The sequence below is a fragment of the Prionailurus viverrinus genome, chromosome B1, assembly GCF_022837055.1.
Source record: "Prionailurus viverrinus isolate Anna chromosome B1, UM_Priviv_1.0, whole genome shotgun sequence".
In the NCBI taxonomy this organism is placed as follows: Eukaryota; Metazoa; Chordata; class Mammalia; order Carnivora; family Felidae; genus Prionailurus; species Prionailurus viverrinus.
The window spans coordinates 32776405-32796937 of NC_062564.1; the positions used below are offsets into that span (position 1 = coordinate 32776405).

The 20533-nt window shown below is 44.5% G+C and overlaps 1 protein-coding gene across 5 annotated transcripts in view; it reads right to left on the minus strand.

The window, feature by feature from the left end:
* DOCK5 (dedicator of cytokinesis 5) overlaps positions 1-20533 on the minus strand; it is a 220094-nt gene that overhangs the window by 99069 nt on the left and 100492 nt on the right. For all 5 annotated transcript variants that reach the window (XM_047855615.1, XM_047855618.1, XM_047855616.1 and 2 more), the window contains exons 6-13: positions 19233-19381; positions 15643-15778; positions 14385-14542; positions 13163-13244; positions 10532-10661; positions 7655-7727; positions 3516-3658; positions 1048-1173 (exon numbers count right to left, since the gene is read on the minus strand). In XM_047855615.1, the coding sequence (XP_047711571.1) occupies positions 1048-1173; positions 3516-3658; positions 7655-7727; positions 10532-10661; positions 13163-13244; positions 14385-14542; positions 15643-15778; positions 19233-19381 (997 nt within the window). The remainder of the gene's footprint in view (positions 1-1047; positions 1174-3515; positions 3659-7654; positions 7728-10531; positions 10662-13162; positions 13245-14384; positions 14543-15642; positions 15779-19232; positions 19382-20533) is intronic.

A 20533-nucleotide genomic window follows, 5' to 3' on the forward strand; every position in this document is an offset into this window, starting at 1 on the left:
TCAGGTCATGATCTCACAGTCTGTGAGTTCAAGCCCCGCATCAGGCTCCATGCTGACAGTTCAGAGCCTGGATCCTGTTTCGGATTCTGTGTCTCCCTCTCTCTCTGACCCTCCCCCCGTTCATGCTCTGTCTCTGTCTCAAAAATAAATAAACGTTAAAAAAAAAAAAAAAAAAGAGACAAGAATCTTCCCAGCCAGATTTCAAAGACAAATTCATCTTGTCCCCCAAATAAACTCCATTGCATTGTTTCAGACTTTGCTCTTGCTGTAGGAGTAACAGGGCGTTCAGTGAAGAGTATTACCAAAGCTGCTTTTTTTTTTTAAAACAAGAAGACAAAACACTCTTGCAGAATGGAGATGAGCATGCGGAGAATACCTATGCGGATATGTATACAAAGATCTTATATTAAGGTCCTTGTGCTGATTTCCCTTTATGGCTGTAAAGATTCAGAAATAAATGGCTTAAGTCAGTGAATTCAAGAGAACACATATGTAGATCTCACCCATCTGTGGTGCCAAAAAAGACGAAACTCAAGTAAGAAAACCGCAGAATGTTTACATTCTCGTCACCACAAGTACGGGGAGAGCCAAGCACACAATTGGAGCTTAAGCAAATGGGGCAAAGGGCCTCGCGGAGACGGGGCTGAGCAGGTACCTCGCTGCCGTTCCCTGGCAAGCAGCCCACAAGGCTGAATGTCATCCTGAGAAAGGTCCACGCGATGAAGCCGATCACGCTGGGGGCGCAGGACCTATGCTTTCACTAGCTCTCCTTAACGGGGAAGTCAGGGAGAATTTCAGAGGGGCTTATGTGGAACATAAAGGAAGAGAGGGAACAGAAAATTCCGAGTTACGTTTCGAAGCATTATCTCGGGCTTGTGCACTGGGTAGGTTGGTACAAGGTACTGCAACCCTATATGTTATTTCCCACTGTCTCGACACCGTTGGATGCAGGTAACGAAATGTCACGTGGGATCTTATGTTTCCTCCGCCGTCCTGTTAGAAGTAACAGAGGAGGCAGCACAGGTGAATCAAGCCAAAGCTTTTTACCTGGAAGTATTATTTCGGGAAAGCCCATTTTTCGGGCGATTGCAGTTGATCTATCCACCAGATGTGAAAAATTCTTCTGAACCTGTGTGAGGTCACCTGGCAACAGCTTCAAAGATATCCAAAGCCCTTTAAAGAAATAAAGCATAAACTTTGGTGCTCTTTATGATCTGTACCATAAACCCGCATAGAAAGGCTGAGAAAAATACATGTGTCGTAGTAATGTACAGATACTTTCTTAGAAAAATGTAAATTCTCCCCCATTGCAAAATTCTCCCCCATGCAAAAATGCATTAACTTATAATTTTAATGACACTCCCATCAAAATCACGTGACTTCCTCGAGAATTTGACAGAGGTGTGAACAGATGTTTACTCTGGGGGAAGGAGCACGGGTAAAGATATCCCCAATCAGATACCAAAATACAGATAGAGCTGTAGTAAAGTGTGGTATTAATGGCAGAAAAGGTATTTAAATCACTGGAAACAATTAGATTAAGTACTAAAATATACAGTATATATATAGTGTATATATATACAAAGTAGATAGTAGTTGTATATATAGTAAAGATGCATAAAAATCCTGAAAAAAAGAAGCAACAATTTTATAAATATGCTGGAATAATTCACTTCCACTTAAAAGAGAATCAAACAAATCTGCTACCTCCCATTTTCATTAAACTAAATTCCTAATATATTAAGGAAGTAAAATGAACCTCTTTTCTAAGAATAGAGACAAATGAAGAAATCATACAGAACAAAACAATCTATATAGAAATGGAAAGTTTTGGTATTTATAAAGAAGCGAGGGGTGCCTGGGTGGCTCAGGCAGTTAAGCCCCCAACTCTTTTTAATTTTTTAAGGTTTATTTATTTATTTCAAGAGAGGGGGAAGTGAAGGGGCAGAGAGAGAGAGAGAGAGAGAGAGAGAGAGAGAGACAGAGAAAATCCCAAGCGGACTCTGCATTGTCAGCGCAGAGCCCGATGCAGGGCCCAAACCCGTGAACCATGGGATCATGACCTGAACCCAAATCAAGAGTTGGATGCTTAACTGACTGAGCCACCCAGGTGCCCCAAGCGCCCAACTCTTGATTTCGGCTCAGGTCATGATCTCACGGTTTGTGGGTTCGAGCCCTGCGTCGGGGTCTGGGCTGACAGCTCAGAGCCTGGAGCCTGCTTGGGATTCTAGGTCTTCCTCTCTCTCTGCCCCTCCCCTGCTCACACTCTGTCTCTCTCTCTGTCCCTCAAAAATAAATAAAATGTTAAAAAAAAAATAAAAGAGAGACATTGTTATCTTCATAAAAATTGAGAAGGAAAACTCAAAAAAACGTAGGGAAGCCTGCGTAATTCACTTTTAATTTTTTTTTTTTTTCTTAATTTTAGAGAAAGAGAGCATGACTGGGGGAGAGGGGCAGAGGGAGAGAGAAAGTATCCCAGGCAGGTTCTGTGCTGTTAGCGCAGAGTCCGGACCAGGGCTCGATCTCACAACTGCAAGATCATGACCTGAGTCGAAATCAAGAGTTGGATTCCTAACCAACTAAGCCATCCAGGTGCGCCAAGTAATTTTTTGTTTAAATGCAAGAGAACTATGGAAGTTTACTTTTCACCTTTCAAACAGGTACAGATTTGTAAATATCGGGTCACACAGCAGGCACTGTGCTAATTAACAGCCACTGATGAGTTCCGAAACAACAGAAATATATTTTGTTACTTGTTTTCAGATTCCTTAATGATTCCTCACATGTCTTTCCTACCCAGAACAACTGTGAATACATGGAAAACTAAATACGCTGAAAATAATGATTAGTGTGTTTCCTGACTGCCTCCGTTTCAGAAGACAGTCTGACAGGTGGTTAAAAAAAAAAAAAAGTACCCCATCTTCAAAATTATCCCCAAATCATCTCCATCTTGGTATTTGAAATTGAAAATTTTAACTAGTTTTTCTTATTATTTGAATTTAAAATGCAGTTTCCAGGAGAATTTCTTAGCTAAAACTGTGTCAACAGAATGATAAATGGAAGCACTAAAAACAATCAAATGTTTGGCTAGCTAGCCCGTTATTCCATATTATTATCTATTCATTTGTATTACTTTGGTCTCTTCCCTCTTACTTTTTAGCTAATGTAACAGGATAAACATTCACAGGGTGGAACATAATTTTCCCCAAACCTCCTTCACTTTGTGCATTTACCTTAGAGTCAGCATTAGGATTGTGGGGCAGACAAAACTGAGCGAAGACTCACGGGATAAAAATTTGTTTCACACAATTTACAAAATATAGCTGTGATCCAATTCGGCGCTGGATGCATCCTCTGTGCTCTTCAGTGTTAAAAGCCTTTACCAGGAAGCTGAGGTGAGCGATCCCCACCCAGCAGGGGCTGTTTGGTATCAGAGAAAGATAGCGCAAAAAGGCAGGAGTCCAAGGGCTCAACTTGAATGCCCACTCCCAGCTTAGTACGTAGGGCTGCTGTACCTTGTCCTTTGTGATTCACTTCCTTCGCTGCTATCACTTTGTTCAAGACTGAAGTGAGTGGCTCATTCTCCCCAATCACATGGGATGTTATCAGGGGCGACATGATTAGCTGCCTCTGCCGGATATAGGTTTCCATTGCAATTCTGGGAAAGTCAGAAATGAGAGGTTAGGTAAAAAGCGGAAGTTTCTGTAGCAACAGCTTCAGATACGGTGGGTCCTATGGGAACAATCTGCAGCTATAAACATTGGACATACCTAACTTGAAGACTCTTTCTTTCCTGTATTTTTCCTTTGGGTGCCCAGCTTGGTCATTTCCAAGATGACGTTGGTGCCTAAGACAGGCCCCCAGTGGAAAAAGGAAAAACAGGGGCGCCTGGGTGGTGCAGTCGGTTAAGCGTCCGACTTCAGCCAGGTCACGATCTCGCGGTCCGTGAGTTCGAGCCCCGCGTCAGGCTCTGGGCTGATGGCTCAGAGCCTGGAGCCTGTTTCCGATTCTGTGTCTCCCTCTCTCTCTGCCCCTCCCCTGTTCATGCTCTGTCTCTCTCTGTCCCAAAAATAAATAAACGTTGAAAAAAAAAATTAAAAAAAAAAAAAAAAAAGAAAAAGGAAAAACAAATCCCCCAAGAACAACAACAACAACAAAACCAAACTGATGGGCAAATGTTAACAAAATCAGAGGCAATGCCTAATGCTCTTTCTGAGCTGGGAGAGGCTGATGTAATGGAATCGAAGAAACGGGGACGAGGCAGGAGACCTGGCCTCCAGGTCTGGTTCCATCTAACTGGGCCTCAGTCTCCTCATCTGTGAGGAGATGGGCCAAGATCATATGCCTCCCGAGGCCTCCCTCTGGTGCCAACACTTGACATACAGGAGCAGTATGCACGCAGCAGCTTTTGGAGAATGTTCTCAGATTCTCATGTGATGACAAACTATATTTGGAGTTACAGTGGCACAGCCAGCAGCAAACAAGTTTCATTTTAATGATCCCATCGGGCTGCGGCTCGTACAGGGTGATCCAAGAGCCAAATCCAGCCCCTCCTGACAGCCCGGGCACTCTCAGGAACTACAGGTCAGCCCGGTGCAGTACAAGAGTCTCTCTCTCTGCTGTGGTTTTCTTCTCTTGCCCACACGCAGGCCAGCGTTCTCTGCGGGGCTCTGTTCTGGACCCTGATAGTCGCAGGGAAACATACAGCAGTATCTCACTGAAAAGCGAGGTGGCTATGATCTGCGTGGGTGCTTTCAAAGGGCTTTCTCTTTGATGAACTGGCAGAAGACATATAGGAGACTCCCCTAATATACCATGCTATAAAGCTCTTGAGATAAGTTATGAAAGCATTTGCCATAAATCTTAGGAGTTCAAGCACCAGAGATTGTGATTTGCATCACGGAATGCTTTACAGTGGCTGCTGACTGCACAATGAGTGGTAATCAAATTAGGTCTGGGTTCCTCAGAAACTCAAAGTGCATATTATTATACAGTGAAGGCCATTTCAGGGCTCACTGTTTCAACGTGGCTCCCGGATGGGAGCTGGCTCAGAAATTAGGCAGGGAGGCACATAACCAGAGGAAGAAACCCACCTCAGAAGTGATACAAACATACAGAATAACTTTCACGTGCATACATGCTGCTATTATGTAATGTATATACTCATATATAACACGCACATAAGACATAATGCATATATAACAGTGATACGTGGTAACCTTTGTAAATACGTCATATCTACATATGGGTGGATATAACAGGAACATCTGTGGACATGCGAGTTGTTTATATTTATCATAAGTAAAATACGTGTTTTAATATATTCAAATATATATTCATATTTTTTCTATATATTATTTAACATTTACTCATTAATGTTTAAGGTATATTCATATATTTGACATATTAATACACTTAATGTATTAATAAAAATTATATTTGAATATTTATTACATTTAGTATATTATTTAATATACTCGAACACATGTGTATATAATTATCGTGGGATCAGCATTCATGAATTTGAAAGTTAGCTCATAATTCATATTAGCATGAAGCTACATAAAGTATCCACCTCACCACATTCTTGGAGCGTCAGTATATATGTGGTAAGATACTAGATAAGTGCATGTTTTAAAAAGTATTAATAGCAGCCTCTGGATGAAGGAGGTGCTACTTAGCATGAGCTATTGGTACTGTTATATTTAGAAACTGGTCCAAAGTGGTGGGCCTTAAACTGAAAGATAAAGATTTTTATACTTTAAATAAAATTACATACAATACGTAATTTTTGTGGGAAAAAAGAGAAGCACAGAGTTAAACACAAATGGGACAAAATCACCTTTGGTTAACTCAACAGAAATAACCACTGTTAATCATGGAGTATATTCTTTGAAATACCTAAATTTTGAGGCTTTTAATGCACTGTAACAATTTATGTTCTTTTTTTTTTTTTAACTTTTTTTTTTTTGTAACGTTTATTTTTGAGACAGAGAGAGACAGAGCATGCACAGGGGAGGGGCAGAGAGAGAGGGAGACACAGAATCTGAAACAGGCTCCAGGCTCTGAGCTGTCAGCACAGAGCCCGATGCGGGGCTCGAACTCACAAACCACAAAATCATGACCTGAGCCAAAGTCAGACGCTTAACCGACCAAGCCACCCAGGCGCCCCTTTATGTTCTTATAAGTACTGTGTATCTCCTTACACCCAAACTCTGGATATTATATATATTTTTAAAACTCGATCAAACCCAGTACTAAACCTCCTTGTTTATTTTGCATTTCATTGATTCTCCAGGAATTTATAAGCCGTTTCTTTCTATGTGTGTATGTGTATATATTTGTGTGTGTCTATATATACACACATATATTCTTTTCTGTTGATATCCTTATGAATTACTACCATTAATTCTTTATATATTAACAATACTCATTCTTTTTCATACACATTGCAAAGATTTTACTAAATGTTATTCTGTATATAAGTTATTTAAAATTTGGGGGTGGTTTAACCTATCAAATTTTTTTTGGGGGGTCAAATCTCTGGAGTCTGATTCCTAAAAGGCACTATTACATAAAACTTCTATTTCCCTGTATATTTTGAGATTTGAGTTCTTACACTTATAAGTTTAATCATCCGGCACAAGATGTGAGACAAGGTTCTGACTTCAGTTCAATAAATGGTGAGCTAATTTTGTCAAACAATTCCTTTCTGCGTAGTTCATACTTCTCCATGGATCTGCACTATTATTTTTTTTTTAAATCATATATTAACTCAAACGTCTTTGGGCTGGTTTCCAGAATTCTCAGTTGTTCCGCTGACCTGCTCTGGCAGCTGTAGGCTGGCTGAGACAGTCACCTTCCCTCACTGACATGACTGCCCTGTTAGGGGTCAGTTCCAGCATCGTCCGTGGCCTCATTCAGGCCACCACTGCCCGCACCTGGGCAAGGCAGCCACGACTGATAGAGCCGGGAATGGTGTCCGCAGATACACTTCTTTGGAGTCATGGATGGGGGTTGACCTTTGCTGACCAACAGCTCCCCAGTGGCCCACCCAGGGCTCCGGCTCCTGAAGCTCGGTCTGGAGGCCTCAGTAGAGCTCTCCAGGGAATCCTTCCATGTACTCCCAGGCTGGCTCTCCCTCGCCAGCAGGAGCCCAGGCGTTGGGCAGCCTTTCACCCTCCTGGTCTCCAGCCTGGTAGAAGCAGCCAGAAGCTTGTCAGATGCAGCCTCCACACCTACCAGACCATGCTCTGCACTGACAAAACCTCAAGAGAAGCCCCGTGCTGTCCTACATGATGCCTTGTATTCCATGACACTCGTCCCACACGACAAAGTACAAATATACTTCGGCCTTCCTGACGCTTAAATGGCACCATTCTCGGGTTTCTAGAGCAGATAGAGATTTGCCCCTTATATTCCAAAGGTCTTGTCTGCAGAATCGGGAAAGTTAGGTTTACCCTCTTACGTGTGACCCCAACATAAAAGACCTTGAATAAAGTCTTCTGTCAGCTTCTATCTCGCAATCTCCCAGCTTGAGACTTTTGCTTTTGTAACTGAGCAATGGTTCCTAGCACCTGCTTGTGTGTTAACAGATCATTCAAAGAACTATTCCAGGTCTCAAGTCACCCGGGATAAATGCCACAGTACTTACTGCTGAAAGGGGATAAAATGCTGCTTTTCTTCATCATCCACCTTCCCATGTATAATATCAGTAATATCCATCACTAGGAAAAAGATAAAACTTAATTAAAGAACTTAATTGCTTCAGGCTTCAGTACGTTACAATGGAAAATTACAGTATCTGCAAACATAGGCCACGAGAGAGAGAGAGAGAGAGAGAGAGAGAGAGCGCGAGCGAGCAGGGACACTTCTGTCTTTGCCAACGATCATTCCCAGCACCCACCCTGCAGAACAATCCATTCATCAGGAGCTCATGCAGGCGTTTAGATTTGCTCCACTCAATCCTGCAGATTACCCGCTTTTGAAATTTCTATGAGACCCAGCGCTCAGTTCTGGAGAAATTTAAACCGGTGGATTACTTGTTGGTAAGCCTGAATTCCCAGACACGGGGAACACAGATTGTCGTCAGGAGTGTCAACCGAATGAAGACCTGAGAAACTCATGACTTGAAGTGGTCACCTGTCTCTTGGCCTTGACGTGGTCGCACCTGGTTTCCATGTAAACAAAGGGAAGCCAAGGGCACCAGCAGCATAGAACAGAAGATCATACGGTGATTTGCTTCTTTGTGCACAAGCAGAGTAACCAATAAAGCACTGTTCCAAGCCTATTGTATATATTTTCTTATTTACGCAGATACTTTATGCCCCTACTTCAAGAGATGAGGAAACCGAGCACAGGAAAGGTACGTAACTTGCCCTAGGTCAGAAGTCTTAAGCGGTAAAGCCAGGGTATGAACCCAACTGCGATTACTACCTGGCCAAATCACTTAAGCTAGCAAAACCTTGCTGCCCGGAGAAGTGATGAGTGGACCACTCTACAGCTGCTCAAACCAGGCAGGCCGAAGCCAAGAGGCGATCCCTTGGTTAATGGATTACAATCTGGCCATAAAGCACACGCTCACAATCCACTCCCCAGATAACCTGTTTGGAGATTAAGAGAAGTACTGAGATACGAGACCTTTCTCATTTGAAAAACGAGGGATAAGGAAGGAAACGCCTTCTCAAAGCAACCTGAATGACAATGTGTTAGGCTTGGGAAATAATAGTATTGGTGAAAGGCTGCGGTAAAAGCGGGCCATGCCATCAACTTGCTGTCAGTCCTTAACAGACCCCTGCAAACACTGTACACACAAAAAAAATACTGAAAAATCTGTGTCTGGCACACCCCCTTCCAGAGGCAGTTCTTTGTCAAGGCCATCACATAGTTATCCCAAACCTCTTGGCATCGAGTCTCAGAGTAAATTACTACTGTTCTCGCCTTACATTTACGTGCGCGCGCGCACACACACACACACACACACACACACACACACACCCTGAAACAGAAAAGCAAGCAAAAGCCTCAAGCTTGATTTTCAAGTCTCTGTGGCCCATTTGGAACGACAATGACCTCGAACATGCCTTAAATCCTTAGTTCGGTAGATTGTCATCTAGATGGCTAAATAGTGCTAGGCCAGGGCTCCTTGCCTTTTCTCAGATTTCACTTTAACTCTCTATCAGGAGTAATGCTGTGCCCTCTTCACAGACCAGCAGACCCTGACAGCAGGTGCAGCGCAAGGCTGGTCAAGAGATGACGACATCCAGTCTCATGGGATACAGAGGCCGCCTCGTTATCCATAAACCCACCAGGTCAATCCTGGTAGCATTTTCTGGACATTTGTTCCAGGAGAATTACGGCATTTCATCGACAGCTTTCAAAACGTCTCAGGGAGCAAAACGTCCACGTACGACCAGGAATGTATTTCCTCCATTTAACAAACTACAGAAGAAAACGCAGGGCCTCTTGGAAGGTTGCGGGGTTTGATTTAAGCCAAGGACCCTCTTTGAAAGCAGTCAGCAACACAATGTTGCCTTTGATGAGTGAGTCTCCCAGACAGGCAAACCACTTTCCAGGGAGAGTTTTACTGGACCAAAATCAATACGTAGCCCACAGGCAGGGCAATACCGGTGGTCACAACTGAGGCTTTCCTAAGGTCCTACTGTGTGCAAGGCATGGTGCTGGGCACTGAAGAAGAAACAAAGGAGGCGGGGTCTAGGTCTAGGTCTAGGTGACGACACAGGACCCAAGAAAAGATAACTGGTAGCCAAGGGAGTGGATGCTGTGTGTCCGATACTAACATTGACAACCAAATTCATCTTGCACGGTCCCTGGGGTTCCCCACCCTCCTATCTTTAAGTGTGCGTGTGTGGTGGGGGTAAAATATGCGTAACGTCAGATCTGCTGTCTTAACTACTCTTCAAAGCCCAGTTTAGCGGCAGGAAGCACATTCACACTCGTGTGGTGCTGACAACGCCGTCCATCTCCAGAGTTTTTTTCGTGTTCCCCACTTGAAACTCGGTCCCCAGTAAACACCAACTCCCCCCCCCCCCCCCATCTCCCCTCCCTCCCCCCAGCCCCTGGCAACCCCCATTCTATTTTATGTTTCTACGATTCTGACCTACTTCACATGAGTAGGATCATACCGTATTTATCTTTTTGTGTGACGGGCTTATTTCACTTTATATGACATCCCTATGGTTCATCCATGTCGTAGCCCGGGTCAGAATTTCCTTCCTTTGTAAGGCTGAGCGCTATTCCACTGTATGTACGTACCACACTTTGTTTACCCATTTATCCCTCCATGAGCACTGGGGTTGCTTCCACCTTTTGGCTTATTGTGAATAATGTTGCTCTAAACCCAAGTGTACAAATGTCTTGAGACCCTCCGCTTCCAATTCCTTCAGGTAGACACACCCAGAAGTGGGATTCCTGGGTCATAAGTTCTATGCTTAATTGTCAGAGGCCCTGCCGTGCCGTTTTTTTTTTCACAGTGGCTGCACCCTTTACAGGTCTCTGGGACTTTCTGTACCTGCTACTCCAAAAGGTCTTCGGAGCCCACAGGTATGCTTTTTGCCCTCCTTCAGCTCCATGTGGCCCACCCGGACAATCTGGCACACGAGGCTGATGCGGGGCCGGATGAGGTCTGTGCTGCTGAGGTCCTAAAGGGGCAGAGACCAAGCAAGAGGAGATCAGGCGGCATCACCCATCACCTTTGTTTCTCTTTTCACTCTACAATTCAGAGCCTGTTTCCTAATCCTGGAAAAGGAGAACGAGCCTTCCCTTCTCCATACCCACCCAAAAACTACCAGGGCATCGGAGCCCGGTATTCCAAAAAGGAAGGGTTTTGTTTTTTTTTTTTTTTGATTTCTCAGTTCCTACTTCATATCGAGAAAAAGAAGATCAAGTTCAGTCTAAAGTCTCTAGTTTATCAATTTAAGCAGGGTGTTTAAAAATCGGGACACCTGTCATTGCTACTTTATATTCTGCCAGGACAGAGCTGAACACAGGCTGCACTTCAGTGTCAGATGAAATGAAAGCTTGCGTGACGCTGACATTTACTGGGTATCTACACATGCCGGTGTTATTTCATTTCATCTTCCAAATAATCCTGCGAGGCAGCTATAACACAGAAATTTACATGTGCTGGTGTCTGTAATTATTCATCTGCTTTTTGAGAGGTATTCATGGAGAGTTCTCGGTGTGTGTTGATCAATGGAAGATGTGTGGACGTCTCTGTTTTTTTGCGGCTCGTGTTCTACACTTGTTTGTATTCTTAAGGATGGGTGAGTAAATCCGTGAATGAGCCCACATAGCTCATTCTCTTAAACATCAGAAGTATTTTAATTGCAGCTCAAATTCTTTTCATGAAACAGCTGTCCAAGGCCTCTTTACTGAATCAAGAATTACTTTCTAAATAATCATTCCGAACCCATCCTCTGTAATTGAGTTAACTGAGGTCTCCAAAATAGGGATATATACCAATGATGGCATCAACCCTGAATTTCCATTCTAAGTTTTGTGAGGCATCTGTTAATAGAAAGATAAAGACTCCAGGTGACTAGTTACATAAATGGGGCACACTGCACCATTTTCCCAATGGTTTTTCAATGTACACATTGACCAATAAACGCTTTTTGATTTTAGGGGAAAATCCACATATCTTAGAATTGAGGAAGGGAGGTTTCGGGAAGAGTTTAAGCTCTTCTTCTGTCTTTGATTACCAGATGGTAAAGATATAGGTGGGTCAGCTCACGAGCGGTCATCGCACCGTGCTCGTCATGAAAATGAGACGTTAACAGAAGGAATAAATACTAATAAGAAGGAATGAATGAATGAATGAATGAATGAATGAATGAATGACTAGACTGTCCTGGGTCCACTGCTCCTTCCTATTGCTTCCTTTGGCATTTTACCTTAGACTGTATTTTCCCTGCCATAGAGTGGTAACAGAACAGGGAGATAACATATATGTGCATGGGCTTAAGGAAAGAAGGCAGGAAAGGAGAGCGTATCCCCTTTAGGCCTAGTGGGAGCTGGAGAAGCCTGCCCACCAACACCTCTCAGAGCAGGTGGCAGCGGCTGCGGGGCATTTCAAGCACTGATGTCATAAAAAAGTGAGAGAACCCCAAGAAAGTTCTAACCCAGGAGAAAGAGTCACCATGTCTCAGCTCTATGACCCGATAAATTTTCTCGCTCTTGACCCAGAGAGAGCACCGCTCCTCCTACCTTGGAGAAGAGGAGAAATACAGGGGAAAGGCCACTGAAGGAGGAGCGAACCAAAAAATAGAGATTGTGCCTTTGCTGGAGCTGTGACCCCGGTCTGCAAAGCTCTTCATCAGCATTGCTCACTCTCGTCAACTTCAAGTTCTTGCTCAAATGGCCCCTTCTCAGGAAGGTCTGCCCTGACCCGCCTATTTAAAAAGGATCACTTCCCCAGTCCCAAAGCTCCCAACACCCCCCCCCCCCTGAAAAATACTTATGACCCCTAACATTCTATACAATTTACTCATGTGTGTGATCACTGTTTCTTACTGTCTTCCCCTTTTGGACAAAAGCTCCTTGAGGCCAGAGATGCTTTTTCTTTTTTTTTCTTTTTCTAAAGTGTATTTATTTTTGAGAGAGAGAGAGAGAGAGCGAGCAAGCGAGCACAGGCAGGGAGGGACAGAGGGGAGAGGGAGAGAGACAGAGGGGGAGAGAGAGAGAGGGAGAGGGAGAGGGGGAGAGAGGGAGAGGGAGAGGGGGCGGGGGAGAGAGAGAGAGAGGGAGGGGGAGAGAGAGAGAGAGAGATAGAGAGAGAGAGAGAATCTCAAGAAGGCTCTACTCCACGCAGAGCCCGACACAGAGTTGGATCTCACAACCGCGAGATCACAGCCTGAGATGAAATCAAGAGTCGGAAGCTTAACTGACTAAGCCACCCAGGCGTCCCAGGGATGTTTTTTCTGATGTGTTTACTGCCACATGTCCAGTGCCCAGATCAGTGCCTGGCATCTAATAGGTGCTCGATAAATATCTGCAAAATAAATGAGCGGTTATTCCTGCTAGGGGGATCATGATGATTTTTCTGGTCTTCTTTTCATTTCTGATGTTTTCCATATACTTACCATGTGCATCTGCTAACATCGTAAGCACAGAAAATTATTAAACTTAAGGTCGCACTTACAGTAAAAACTGCTTGAAGGTTATTAAGCTTCTCTATTTCCTTGGGCATCCCGTTACTGCCCCAACGAATTAGGTAATTCTCACTGGGGAAGGAAAAAAAAAATATCCTTAACGAAGAGCTAACTGGGGATGGGGCTACCCTCGGTATAGACTTAACAGGGTGAAAGGAAGGCCCAAACAAGCTCTGTTGAATTTATCGGGCAAGTGTGAGTATAGCGTACAGGTGGCCACTCCCTGGTCCCCTGGCTTTGGACAAGGGCGAGTGCCACAGCCCAGCGCTCAGAGGCACACCCAGGGTGGACCCGAGACAGACGCTTCTCAGGACGGGCACAGACAGACAGCACGTTCTCCCAGACGCTGTCTGGGGTCTTTCTTCCAACTCAAATTCTTCGTATGACGGTTTCCGCATTGCAGAATCAGGAATATAATTTCAAAATATTCATTCCTGATCCATCCCCTGGAACTCACGCCACCCCACTCAGATAAAATTTCTACTGCAGAAATGAACGATTTGTCAGTAACTACTTTTAACCATCTAGTCAAAAACCAAATCGGTTTTCTTAGCTGCTCAGCCAAGTAGCAGGGTGACTGCAGGGTCAAACAAAGCCTATTATTCTCTACGGTCTTTTTAAAAAGCGCTTTTTTTTTTTTTTTCTTTAAACAGCCTTTATTTTTTAGAGGAGTTTTAGGTTGACAACGAAGTTGAGTGGAAGGTACAGAGTTCCCATATAGCCCTGCCCCCACCCATGCACAGCCTCACCCACTATCAGCATCCCCCAGCACAGTGGCACATTGGTCACAATTGACGGACCTATACCGATAGGTCATTACCGCGCAGAGTCCCGAGTTTACCTTAGGGTTCACTCTTGGCGCTGTGCGTTCTACGGATTTGGACACATGTATGATAACACGCATTCACCATTACGGTGTCATGTGCCTTAAAATCCTCTGTGCTCTGCCGATGCATTCCTCCCTTATCCTGTCCCTATCTCCATGTTCTGATGAGTTTCCTGTGATTCTCAGACCCAGGGAGCACACACACCGTGCCAGCAGCCATACAGAAAGGCTCAGGAGCCCAAAGGATGTTACTTTCTATCACCTAGAGACCCTCCCTTCTTCTCTATCTCCCCCTCCCAAACCTAGCAAAGAGCTCCTTAGGTGGGTGGCACGTAAGAGTGGGTCTTTTTGCAAGGTCAACCGCAGATGACCTGGGACTCGGCTACCTGATGAAGGTGGACTGGTCCGGGTCATAGAGGGCCATGAACAACTCGGCGTCCTCCCCAATGTTGCAGACGAAGTTCTTGAAGTTCACGTAGAGGCCGTAGGTATGGACAGCGCTGAAGACAGACTGGCCCCGTAAGTCCAGGTTCTGAAGAACCGACTGGACACAGAGGGAAAGAGAGAAAAGCATCTTGGTTTCAGCAAATGACAAACAATGGCAAAGACACGGGCTGACAAATGCGGGACGAATATAATTACCCTCCGGGGGAGAAGCACTACCTGAGAAGAAATCGTGTGCACGTGGCTAAACGGTCGAGTGAGCAAAGCACCATCACTATTCTTTGAATGATCAAGACTGTCCTGATGGGGGCCTTAAGCCCACCTCATTCATTAAGTGCCGCCTAAAGACGATTTGTGGCTTGGAAGCTTCAAGAACTTCTCATCTCTCAAATGGCTTCTGAATGAACCTCACAGGCACAAAAATCATGACTCATTACCCCTCTTTTTGGGAAGAGCTCTCATTGCAAACAAGAGATTCCTCTGGAAAGGCTTCACCCTCAGGCATGGTGAGCCACTGGAGCCAGGAACACAATTAAATATTATGACAACTGTGCTAAGTCAGGAGACAAAACTACCAACCAAGTAAAGAGAAGCCTTTACTCAACAGAACAGAAAGACTGGAAGAATACATATCAAAATATCAATATGGTTGGGTCTCTGCCATCATACTATGAGGGATTTTTTTTTTCTTGTTCTCTTTCTCTGTACCTTTCCAATTTGTGTTTAAGGTCCAATTGTCACTTTCGAATCTTTCAAACGCTTTCTTTTTGAACATGATTTTATTTAGTTTGTAAATTGTATTATATACACCAAATACGAAAGGTTACGTGGTACAAAGACTCCCTCCCGCCCAGTTCTCCTTCCTAGAGGCAACCATTAATTATCAACTTCTTGTCTATTGTTTCAGAGTCAGTCAACGCATGTGCAAATGCTGTGGTATGTGTATCCCTTTTTGAAACACAAAGATGAGTATATTGTACACCTTGTTCTCCATCTTGCTCTTTGTCTGTTAATGTAGATCTTTGTGATCTTTCCATATCAGAAGGTATACCCTGGACTCATTCTTTTTGTCCTCTTTTGCTTTTCAAACGCGGCAATGGATGAGTTTCTAAACGTTTCTACCTCTGGTTGTCAATGACTCCCTTTCATCAAAAACAAAAGCAAAAATGAAACCTCATCTGCACGTCGGAGGACGTGTACCTTTTCTTCTTGGATCTTTTCCTCAATCCTTTTTGAGGCCACTTCATGGGCCCTGAAGAGGGCGATGGTGCTGGTTTCATCTGGGTCCAAGATGTTCCCGTTGTCATCTCTCACCACCAGATCTAATCCCAGCATTCTAGAAAGAAAGGAGTGATCAGTGGGTTCTCCTCATTTAGAACAGACTCGTTCCTGGAGAGCCCAGGAAAGAACCCAGAGGACCGATAGTTAGAAAGTTTGGATGCTACCAAGTCAAGAACTGCTCCCTTGGCTTTTCGCCCTTCAATTTCTGCCTCCTCTCCACATAACAAGAGATGGAATGCTTATGGTAATGTCAACCAAACTCACAGAATGATACGCAAAGTAATTTGTTCCACGGAACCTCAAAAGGAAAAGCAACAGTGGCACTGATTTTGACCAGATCCCTCTGACCAATGTCTCTTTCCCTAATCTCCTATTGTTTGGCACAGGAACAATGATGGACCGATGCACAAATATCTGGGGGCTTTGCCGGATTTCCCTAAAAGTTTAGTGTTGAGGGGCGCCTGGGTGGCTCAGGTTAAGCATCCGACTTCAGCTCAGGCCATGATCTCCCAGTTCGTGGGTTTGAGCCCTGCATAGGGCTTTGTGCTAACTGTTCAGAGCCTGGAGTCTGCTTCCAATTGTGTCTCCTCTTCCCTCTCTGCCCCTCCCCCGCTCAAGCTCTGTTGCTCTCTCTTAAAAATAAAACATTAAAAAAAAAAAAAGTTCAGTGTTGAGGACAATCCTTAATTCAAGACTTGTCTTGGGGTGCCTGGGTGGCTCAGTCGGTTAAGTGTCTGACTTTGGCTCAGGTCTTGATCTCACAGTTCACGAGTTCAAGCCTCCCTCACATCGGGCTCTGTGCTGACAGCTCAGAGCCTGGATCCTGCTTCACATTCTGTGTCTCCTTCTCTCTCTGTTCCTCCCCTGCTTGCGCTCTCTCTTTCTCTCTCTCTCCAAAATAAAGATTAAAAAAAAAAAAAAAAAAGACTGCCTTAAAGGAGATCAATGAAGTAGGTCTCGGCTGCTGGAATCTCATAACCTATCTCTGAGCACGGGCTCCAACGTCACTTACATCAGGATTGGAGTCTTGGCTTTAACAGATGACTCCAGGTAACTTACTTACTTTTGTGAAGCCCTGCCTTCCTCATCTGTAAATACTGCCCACCCTTCAGTACCACTGGGGAGAATTTAATGAGATAACATGGAAAGCACGTTAACAGTGGTATGTCTAGTTACATACCAGATATACTTCTGACAAACTCTGGCGCACTTCTGGCAAATAGCAGCTCTTCCACAGCAATTGCCTCAAAAACACGCCTGGCTATGTTAAGTTGTAGCTCTGCGTGTTATACAGACAACGTTAAGAGCTGTGCGGTCTGCGCACGGCACAATCCCTACCAAGGCTCTTATGCCCGATGGGCACACAGGAGTAGGAAACATTTTGCTCAGCTCCAAGACGCTGGGGACTGTGGTGGAAACAAGATCCTGCTATCCGAATGCCCGGCGAACATTCCAGGCACCAGCAATTTGGGAGAAGGGATGTTCAAAGAGCAAGAGAGCTGAGGGATCACCGTGAGATGTGCCAAGTCTTTGGGAAGAAAGCAAACATGTCTAATTACCCTCCCCCCTGTTTTACAGCATCTCCATCAACTGATTGAATCTGGCAGGTTCCTCTCCACGGCAGCCAAACCCACAGGCCACCCAGATGCATGAGCCATGGGTCTTGGTAGCCGCTCAGAGACTAAGCACGGAGGCACTGACAAAGCGGCTTGATCTCTTGAACTGCTACTCAAGGCTGGAATGGGAAGGCAGGCGTGTTCAACTGTTTGTGGGACATTAACATTCTACGCTGATGATCAGAGTCCTCTAGGCCCAAGTCACACAAGACTCAAAAATACAGAGGCAGCAGAGGTGCAAGGAGGGACCCGACTTATCCCACCGTAGCTGTTTTTTTTTTTTTTTTTAATTTTTTTTTCAACGTTTATTTTATTTTTGGGACAGAGAGAGACAGAGCATGAACGGGGGAGGGACAGAGAGAGAGGGAGACACAGAATCGGAAACAGGCTCCAGGCTCTGAGCCATCAGCCCAGAGCCTGATGCGGGGCTCGAACTCACGGACCGCGAGATCGTGACCTGGCTGAAGTCGGACGCTTAACGGACTGCGCCACCCAGGCGCCCCCCACCGTAGCTGTTTTTGAAAAAATGCCCCCAGGACATGACTAGCAATACAACCCCTGTGGTTACAGTCCTGCGAATGGACAAGTGACAAGAGAGCAGTGCGTTCTTGGGAGCTTTAAACATGGAATCGTGGGGCGCCTGGGTGGCTCAGTCGGCTAAGTGTCCGACTTCGGCTCAGGTCATGATCTCGCGGTCCGTGAGTTCGAGCCCCGCGTCGCGCTCTGTGCTGACCGCTCAGAGCCTGGAGCCTGTTTCAGATTCTGTGTCTCCCTCTCTCTCTGACCCTCCCCCATTCATGCTCTGTCTCTCTCTGTCTCAAAAATAAATAAACGTTAAAGAAATTTTTTTTTAAACATGGAATCGTGTGTTTGGGGCTCAAATTTAGCCTTTCCCACTTATGACCTATGTAACTTGGAAGTAAATCACTTACGCTCATTTGGTCTATTTTTTTTTTTTAACCATAAAATGGGCTAGAATCAAGTAATATATGTGAAGGGTACACAGGAGATTTCAAATAATGATTGAACCTGAATCCTGTAGGCTCTGTTGACCCCAGCTATTTCTGAATACAGCTGTCTGAGCCTGTAACAGTTAAGTAAATAGGATAATGAGCTGTATTTTAACAGGTCTCAGAAGTAGATCCAAGAGTCCTGAGGTTGGAGAAGTCGGGTAATAGGGGAGGGGAGAAAAATCATGTATGCACAAGCTGAAGAAATGTAGAAAATGAAACTAAAAGGCAAAGAGATCATCAACAAAACTAATGAAGGAACCACCCCTGTCTTGTAAAACAAGCTGGTCAGGAGAATGAACCCCAGACCACATGAACTCATGAATTGTCGGCTTTCTCACTTTCTTAAGGTCAGTAATGTCTGGAACCTATGTATCTGCCTGAGCTAATCGGAAGATTAACGAAGTGATAAACTCTTTGGAGGTTACTGGAGACCTAATCAACAGGCTAAAAATATGGTTTACTCTTCTTGTAAATTTGGTTTTCATACACTGCAAACAACAGTCCCAGTTAGGGAGCATGGGGAAAAACAGAATGAGTCTGATGCGGATTTAAAATCCACTGTTCGAATAAAAGTTGATACGGTCCCAGGCCTCAGAAAATGTGACTTCCGATGTGCTGTCTCTTTCCGTCTGTTTGGCAGGGAGGTCTCCTCTTCCCTGATCATCTGTCATCTCCCTGACACACATCCAAGCGCAGGGTCTGGCCTAAGAAGGGACTGCCAAATTTTTCCAACAAAATTAAATGCCTTCCAACGCGAAAAAGAGGGCAGGAAGCACTATTCTTCGACAACTCCGAGATCAAAAGTTGATGGCAAGGTATGGCCTTAGCATGAATGCGCCCATCTCTTTCCAAGTCCTCAGTGAACTCATCCCTCGTTTACCTGTTCCCGTGATCAATTTTGGCTGTGACCTTCTTCTTGAGCTCTGCCAGTTCATCCTTGGGGAGCGTTCCAGACAGGATCTGGGACCGCCACTCAATCAGGCTATAGGTCATCTGCTGCAGCTGGCGGAAAAGCGTGACCTTGTTGTTCTAGGATGGGAAAGTGAGGCGGAGGAAAGAACAAAAATATGAAGGTGTGATGGAGGATGGAAATATCTTTTGACTTGGCTCTTACTGTATAAGGTGTTACTGAAGCCATTCGTTTTGCCATGAAGTTGTGAACTTCAAGGGGATCTTTTAAAAATAGGGATGGCTTTGCTCTAGGCCACGCCCACTCCCTACCCTATTTCAACTTTCGAATCAGAGAAGCCAGTGTAGAATGGATGACTGTTCTTAACGCATAAGTATGTCAAATCATCCATGTACCCTACGTTCAGCCATGTCCCACCTCTGTTTTCAACCCTCCAGGGATTTCCTCTGTCTTCCAGACACAGCAATCACATTGTAAACTCCCTCCTATCTTGGGTCCTGCCCACATTCCCAGCTACATTTTGCACCAATCTCTACTTCAAAAATCTACACTCCTCCCATTAAAAGCTATGCCCATTTCTCTGGAGTGCTCCAGACCCTCTCAATAGGGTACTTCCTCTACCCTGGTACCCCTTTTCTCTCTTCCCCCCAAGCTTCCCCCCCATTTCACACCTCCTCACACGCTATGAGCTCCGCCAACTGCTAATTCTTACTTCTTTGGTCTCAACTTAGAAGTCTCTTGCTTGAAACCCTAACTGTGGGCTGGCTATCCCTACCATTGCTCCTGGGGTTGACTCTCATCACGTCACTCAGAACCTGGACCATCCTGGCCCATTTGACTCTCTTCTTAAGACAGTCAGCTTCTACAGGACGAGGATCTTGTATCCCTAGGAGCTGGTGTAGGGTGGGCGTTCTATAAAATGTGCCACATAAGTAAATTACGGATGGAGAAAGAACTGTTGTATCAGAGATAAAGGATAATGGAAAGTAAAATGGAAAATATTATTTAAAGTCCCCATAAAACTGTTAGACCATCCCGAAAATTGTTAGACCTACAATAATTAAACCGTTATTCTGGGCTTCGGTAAGAACTTCTATACCTGAACCAAACGAACTTATGACTAACTAATTATACGTACCTCTATCATTTTAAGAGGCAAGTATCTGCTGTCCAAGCCATTAAGACCTTGATTTTATCTAAATGATTAATATATGATTATATATGTAAATAATATATATTGATTATTTATACAATATTATTTACATAAATAA